The 7,210-nt window shown below is 36.8% G+C and overlaps 1 protein-coding gene across 2 annotated transcripts; it reads right to left on the bottom strand.

Moving 5' to 3' along the window:
• Positions 1 to 3,871: 3,871 nt before the first annotated feature.
• Positions 3,872 to 7,210, bottom strand: LOC104239090 (putative late blight resistance protein homolog R1B-12). 2 transcript variants are annotated; one of them, XM_070165491.1, is made up of 3 exons: positions 6,004 to 7,210; positions 4,422 to 4,579; positions 3,872 to 4,310 (listed from the first exon to the last, which is right to left on the bottom strand). In XM_070165491.1, the coding sequence occupies exons 1-3, from the start codon at positions 7,035 to 7,037 to the stop codon at positions 4,294 to 4,296; spliced, it is 1,209 nt and encodes a 402-aa protein (XP_070021592.1). In that variant the 5' UTR covers positions 7,038 to 7,210; the 3' UTR covers positions 3,872 to 4,293. The 2 variants fall into 2 exon arrangements, with proteins under 2 accessions (XP_070021592.1, XP_009791923.1); XM_009793621.2 differs by having other exon boundaries at positions 3,873 to 5,902.

The following is a 7,210-nucleotide window of genomic DNA, read 5'->3' as shown; positions in this document are numbered from 1 at the left end:
CAAATATTCTATTGATGAATAAATGGCAAGTGAGGGGACTATCTGTATTGGAAAAAATCAAGTTAATGTATCGAATTAATTATGTGGTGACATGTCATGACACGTGGACTGGTAAATGAATGACAGTTGGCAAAGAATAGTTGAAGAGGCACGAGCTTTAACAAGCACGGGCAAAGATCCAAGAAAGCCAGAAGGGATAGGTGCTCGAACCTCTTGATATTCTGAAGAGGCATCAGAAGAATGAACCTAAATAGCAAAAGGGGTATAGATACGTATTATTGGTAATTAATAGGCATTAATTACGGAAAACGTTATAGAATCTGTATTCAATCAGTTACGATTGCCAATTATAACGTTACATTAAGTGTCATTAATTGTCCATAATGACACCATTATGAAAGGAAAAAAACGTATTACTTAGAAATAGCTATAAAAGGTGAGGAATGAACATTTGTAAGGACATGAGATACTATTGGAATATACTGATTTACTTTGCTTTCTATTCAGTTATTATTTACACCAATTATTTCTTTTTCTACTTGATTATCAGTAATCTGAGTTCTTCTAAAAATAAGCTTTGACCGAAATTCTAATTTTTGGTTAAACAAATTGGTTTTGTTACCGGGAATCTGATAATCGTCTGCATTCCAAATCGATTCTTTTATCAAAAACAATCATGTCGAATGTCAACGACAATAACCAACACAATTTATCACTCCAAGATTCACAACATCAAATGAACGAACAAGATGACAGAACCCCACCTCCTTCGCCACAACATTCTCAGCAACAATCACGGGAGGGGACTCCAGACAGATCTGAATCGAATGAAAATGACAGAGTTGCAAACGAACAAGCTATCGATGAAGCTCTCAAAAAATTAATTGCTCAACAGGTCAACAACGGTCTCCAGTCTCTTACCAGCCAGTTGCCGGTTGTGCCGCCAACACCAATTCCAAATAACAACACATTGGAAAACCCTCGTTCTGGACTCGTTAATTCAGGCAGTGGTGGAACTCCCAGCGAGTCTCGTGATGGAGAACCAGTCAACACAGTTAATTCTGATTTACAAAATTTAGTATTAACTTTACAGAAACAGGTCAAGGAGCAAAGCGATCGCATAGAGCAAATACCTGGAGTACCACCTGTGATCAAGGGAATAGATATGGACAAATATTCACAACAACATTGGAAGCCAAGTGTTGCTCCTCTACCAATTTCGAAAAAATTCAAGATGCCCGATATTTCAAAATACGATGGAAGAACTGATCCACGAGACCATGTAACTGCATTCACAACCAGTGTAAAGGGCAACGACTTGACCAAACAACAAATTGAATCAGTATTGGTCAAAAAATTCGGAGAAACACTCACTAAGGGAGCATTAACATGGTATTCTTTTTTACCCGAAAATTCAATAAATTCTATTGTTGAGCTTGCAGATTCGTTTATCAAAGCACACTCGGGACTTCAAAAAGTCGAAAAAAAATGGAGGATATTTTTAAAATAAAGCAAGGAGATTCGGAGTTACTTAGAGAATTCGTAGACAAATTCCAGCGTGAAAGGATGACGTTGCCACGCGTACCTGATAACTGTGCGGGTATGGTGTTTGCCAGTAATCTAAATGAGAAAAGCTCAGAAGCCACGAGACGACTCAAGGAAAGTCTATGTAAAACAACTTGGAATGATGTTTACAACAGATACAACACGAAGTTACAAATAGAAGAAGATACCATCACTCGGTCTCAAAAAGAGGAGAGGGTAAGTTCCAGATGTGTTGAAACTGAAAAAAAATCTGGTAAAAACAGGTACGAGCCCTACATGGGACCAACAAGAAGAGACTCGCGTTAAACAATTACGAATGTGGTAAAATGTAGGAACTTAGGATATTGAAAAGAAAACTACTAAAATCAAATACAGAGTTTAAAGACAAACTGGAAGTTATTTATTGTCTGATAAGAAACACTCTTCTATTAAACTCTTAGATCAAGCAATTATAGGATGGCCTTACATACCATGCATAGCATTTCATTTAAGATTTAATTAAATAATATGACAAAGAAACCTAATGAAACAATCCTTATAAAGAAGACTTGTGACTCACTTACAAATAATAACCTTGAATTCAGAATTTCCCATTTCCTCAATTTGTGTTTCTTTAATTTTGAGGGCAGCATTTACAGTAGAGTCAGAACATGATCTTACCTCAATATGTTGCAATGAGCAACTACTCCCAAAACTATAAGGAATTTCCTCTAGTTTCCAACACCCGTGCACCAGTACTTGCTGTAGGTTGGGATACGAGTCATCAGAGGTAGTCCATTCTCAGAGTCCTGATTTCTTTAATTTCAAAACTTTAAGGTTAGAAAACTCCTCGTCCTTAACGTCCCATTGTCTCCTTTGAAACCACTTCCTTCTAATTTAAGAACTTCAAGGTTGGACAAACTGCCAATGTAGGAAATTTTACTCCAAGGGAGCTCAAGATATGCCAGATTATTTCTTGAGGCTTGAGGGGTATGTAAAGTCTTCAAAACCATAGGGATATGTCAACAACCTAGAGACATCAATTTTGAGAGATTTGAGTTGACCAAGAGACGCGAAAGCAGGAAAGTATTTGTAAAAATGGTTTCCTGAACCACGTAATTGACAATTGAGCTTTTCAAGATTGGGTAATCTTTTCATAAAATTTTGGTAATACACCCAAGCATCAATAACCAGATTGGAGCATGTTTTTAAGTTGTCAAGATTCTCTAATAGTTGAGAGGTATATAGAGTACTTATATGCAGATGCCTCAAACTTGTCATACCCCAAATAAAAGTTGGAATGCAAGCTTTATGATAGATTCCGGTCGCTATAAATGTCTCTAGCTCCTTCAGGTTGCATATTCTATATAAGGAGTGTAATCAGAAGACAACTGCAGCTCCAAATACTTCAAATGAATCAGAAATTGTAATGCATTTACATGAGTCGTATGCAGCTTTACGAAACTAAAATCTAATACTCCAATTTGTTTCTTGTTTTGGTTGGAAAAGTCTAACCGGGAACCTTTTGCTTGGAAACTAGAAGGAAAAGCATGGGTTGTAAAGAAGAAAGTAAAGATAAGTTACGCGTGAGATATTCAATAGATACACTCTCCGGTATAATATGTAACAGAAAGAACGACATTTTTTTTTAGAAACAATTTAACGTTAAACATCATATTTTCATGATTTTATAGTCACACCAATGTCTATTCCTTATTTTAGATCACAAGTTACGAATGTGTTTTGATAATAATTGGCCACCAATAGCTCTCATGCCCATGGGCGAAGCCAGGGGCGGATCTAGAGTATAATATATGGGTTCCCGGGAACCCAGTAACTTTTGCGTAGACCTTGTATTTTTGTTAAAAAAATTATTAAATCTATAAATATCTATTTGTGAACTCAGCTATTATTGTATATTAATTTGAGATTGCGACAGGAACCATAAACTTAAAATCTTGGATCCACCTCTGGGCGAAGCCACCTTTAGCAAAGGGTGGTCAACTGATCACCCTTCGCCGAAAAATACACTGTGTATATAAGTAAAATATTGATTTTAGATATATAAAACCTATATTCAACACCCTTTGTCGGAATGTTTTTTTATTTCTTTCAAGTTTGAACACTCTTGGAAACATTTCTGGCTTCGCCACTGCTCATGCGAGCCAGACGACTTGCTTGACCTGTTGAAATGTCAGCGTAGACTTCTTGCACGTTATCTGCTAGCTATAAATTGATTTAAGTTCTAGGCAAAGGTATTCTACAAGAGCTTGTATCTGCCAAAATATTCTTCTTGATTTTTATTTATTACCAAGTTGAAATTTTGATGGAACCAAAAAGACAAAATTATCAATATCTTCAGCAATTTCATTTATATTTCTTCTTTTATTCCTCGATAAATATCTTTCTCAATCATGGAAACAGTTTGTTGCACTGCTAGCAAATTGATAATCACATCTAATACATCTGAACAACCCTTCTGACCAAAACTCATGACTTGCACCGCCTGCTAATGATCTCAGAAATCACCATCTCTTCAGTTTGTTGTTTCTTAATTTTGAAAGCAGCACGTACGGCATACAGGGAAAATTACTCTAGTTGTTGCTCCTACTATAATAGTCTGGTAGAACAAGAAAATGCTAGCAGAAAATAAACAATATCTTGGGGCACTAAACTCCCGCTATGCTCGGGGTCTTGAGAAAGGCCGGACCACAAGGGTCTTTTGTAGGCAATCTTACCCTGTATTTCTGTAAGAGGCTGTTTCCGCGGCTAGAACATGTGACTTCCTGGTCACATGACATCAACTTTACTAATTACGCCAAGGTTTCCCTTAAAATAAACAATATCTCACGAACGAAAAAAAAAGCTACTTAAAAGAGAAAAGACCAGTTATCTACCTCTGTATGTCTGAACTCTAAGATCAAGCCAATTACAAGAGGGCCTTTCATTTACATATAATTCAAGAACCTGACCCTTCAGATCAAATCTCATGACTTCCACAAATCCAAATATTGACCTTGAATTCAGAGTTTCCCATCTCCTCAATTTGCATTTCCTTAATTTTCAAAGCAGCATTTACAGCTTAATCAAGATTACAATCAAATAATAGCAACAAGTGTAATATATTTTAAAAAAGAAAAAAGAAGAGCCAATTGAAAGAGAAGATATCAGTGCTCCATAAATTATATATCTGAACTTGAGGAGGTTCTGATAGGGATTGAACTCTTAGATCAAGCAAATAACAGGAGGTCCTTGCATACCATGTGTAGCATCCGCTTTAAAATCCAGAACATAAAACTGAACGACCATCAAGACTGTCAACTTTCACTTACAAATAATGACCTTGAATTGAGAATTCCCCATCTCCTCAGTTTGTATTTCCTTAATTTTGAGGGCAGCATTTACAACAGAGTAGCGACATGATCTTACCTCAATCATTTGCATCGTACACTTGCTTCCAAAACTTTCAGGGATTTCCTCTAGGTTCCAACACCACCGCACAAGTACTTTCTCTAGGTTGGGAAACGAGTCATCAGAGGCAGTCCATTCTGATATTGGTAGATCCTTTAATTTCAAAACTTTAAGGTTAGGAAACTCCCCATCCTTAACGTCCCATTGTTTCCCTCTGAAGGCATTTCCTTCTAGTTTCAGAACTTCAAGGTTGGATAATCTGCCGATGGTTAAGATTCTATTCCAGGGGAGTTCAAGACATGCTAAAGTTAATTTCTTGAGGTTTGATGGATATGTAAAATCTTCAAAACCATAGGGATCTACCAATTCCCCAGAGAAATCAATCTTGAGAGAGTTTAGTTGACTGAGAGAGTCAAAACTAGGAAAGAAATTGCTAGATGACTTTCCTGAACCATATAATTGACAACTGAGCTTTTCAAGATTGGGTAATCTTTTCATAAAATTCTGGTAATGCATCCCAGGAAAAATAACCAGATCGGAACATGTTCTCATGTTGTTAAGATCCTCTAATAGTTGAGAGGTACATAGACAACTTATATGCAGATGTCTCAAGCTTGTCATATCCCAAATGGATTTTGGGATGCAGGCTTTACGATAGATTCCGGTCACTATAAATGTCTCCAGCTCCTTCAGGTTACATATTGTATTCGGAATGTAATTAGAATACAGCCGCAGCTCCAAATACTTCAAATGAATCAGAAATTGTAATGCACCTACATGAGTCTCATGCAGCTTTACGAAACTCAAATCTAATACTCTCAGGTGTTTCCAGGACTTGGTCAAATCTAAATCAACCCAAGGAGAATTTACACTGGGAAGGAATCGCAAGGTGTTAATATTTTGTTCAGAAGTTGCTAAGATATCCAGACGTCCAGAACGACCTTTAGAAGATGGAAATATATAAATACTGGTTCGAGAAGGAGAACATGTGTTAGAGCCACAAGCCATTAATTAATTATCATGATAATAGAAACAAGCTGGAAACATAATTAAATTGATTTCACTTACAGCTGATCATTTATCCTCAGCAAAAAGTTTCCAATTCGAGCTTTCATCAAGCTAAATTCGTGTATTAGATCATGAATATGTACGGCTTTAAGCTCCCCTGAAGAATTTATTTTAGCCACCATCACTAGGTTGCTCCTAAGTAAATCCATCAAGTAATCCATTGCAACCATCTCTAAGCTCTTCGATATAGTACTGGCTTCAACAAAGTTTTCAGCAATCCATAGCCGTATCAGCTTTTGAACGGGAACTTTTTTACCCTCTAGAAATGAAGCAAAGTAGAGAAAACAATTTTGCAAATGAACGGGTAAGTGCTGGTAACTCGATTCAACTATATCCATACAACCTTGCATTTTTGACTTCAAACTTTCCCCTACTTTTTGCCAGTGAACTACTTCCTTATCATTTTTTGCAAGAAGACCAGCTACCAATACAATTGCAAGGGGTAATCCTCCACACTTTATCGCTATTTGCTTACCTATATCCTCGAGTTCTTGAGGACAATAATTGTCTTCTTTGAATACTTTCTCCTTCATTAGCATCCAACTTTCTTCTTCCGTGAACAAGCGAAGGTGATGAGGACTCGAATCGATAATGGCATATGTGGCGATTGATTCAAGTCTAGTTGTCAAAATAATCCTACTTCGTTTATCATCATCTGGAAATGGTCTCTTTATATCATCCCATGCACTAGAACTCCACACATCATCCACAACAATAAGGTACCGCTTTCCCTTCAGATATCTGTATAGCTTCTCAGCTAGCTCATCGTCACTTTTTTCTTTGGTAATATCATCAAGCTCACAAATATGACCCAATAATTCAAACAAGAGAGCTCTCTTATCATAAGATTGGGAAGAACAACACCATAAGCGAATATAGAAGCGATTTGAAATAGCTTCATGATCATACAATCTCTTAGCCAAAGTTGTTTTTCCTAGTCCTGGCATTCCAAAAATTGAGATCACATCTAATTGCCGATGTCCTGTCACAAGTTTCTCTATAAGCATTTCAGTCTCTTCACTAAAACCAACCATTACGTCCGTTGCTTTGTTGAAGTTGATGTGCTTTCTAATGGTGGAAGGAGGAACAATGGAAGGTAGAATGAAAAGTCAGGAATTTGTTTCTTGTTTTGGTTGGAAAAGTCTAACAGGGAATCTGTTGCTTGGAAACTAGAAGGAAAAGCATGGGTTGCAGAGAAGAAAGTAAA

Source organism: Nicotiana sylvestris, chromosome 12, assembly GCF_000393655.2.
Source record: "Nicotiana sylvestris chromosome 12, ASM39365v2, whole genome shotgun sequence".
Taxonomy (NCBI): domain Eukaryota; kingdom Viridiplantae; phylum Streptophyta; class Magnoliopsida; order Solanales; family Solanaceae; genus Nicotiana; species Nicotiana sylvestris.
The sequence above is the reverse complement of the archived record's forward strand: the minus strand, read 5'-3'. Positions and strand labels throughout refer to the sequence as shown.

Coding starts and splice junctions, on each gene's coding strand:
- LOC104239090 (XM_009793621.2), bottom strand. CDS start 7,037: ATGGTTGGTTTTAGTGAAGAGACTGAAATGCTTATAGAGAAACTTGTG. Junction 5,903..6,003: donor CTGAGGATAAATGATCAGCT/GTAAGTGAAATC, acceptor TTCTCGAACCAG/TATTTATATATTTCCATCTT.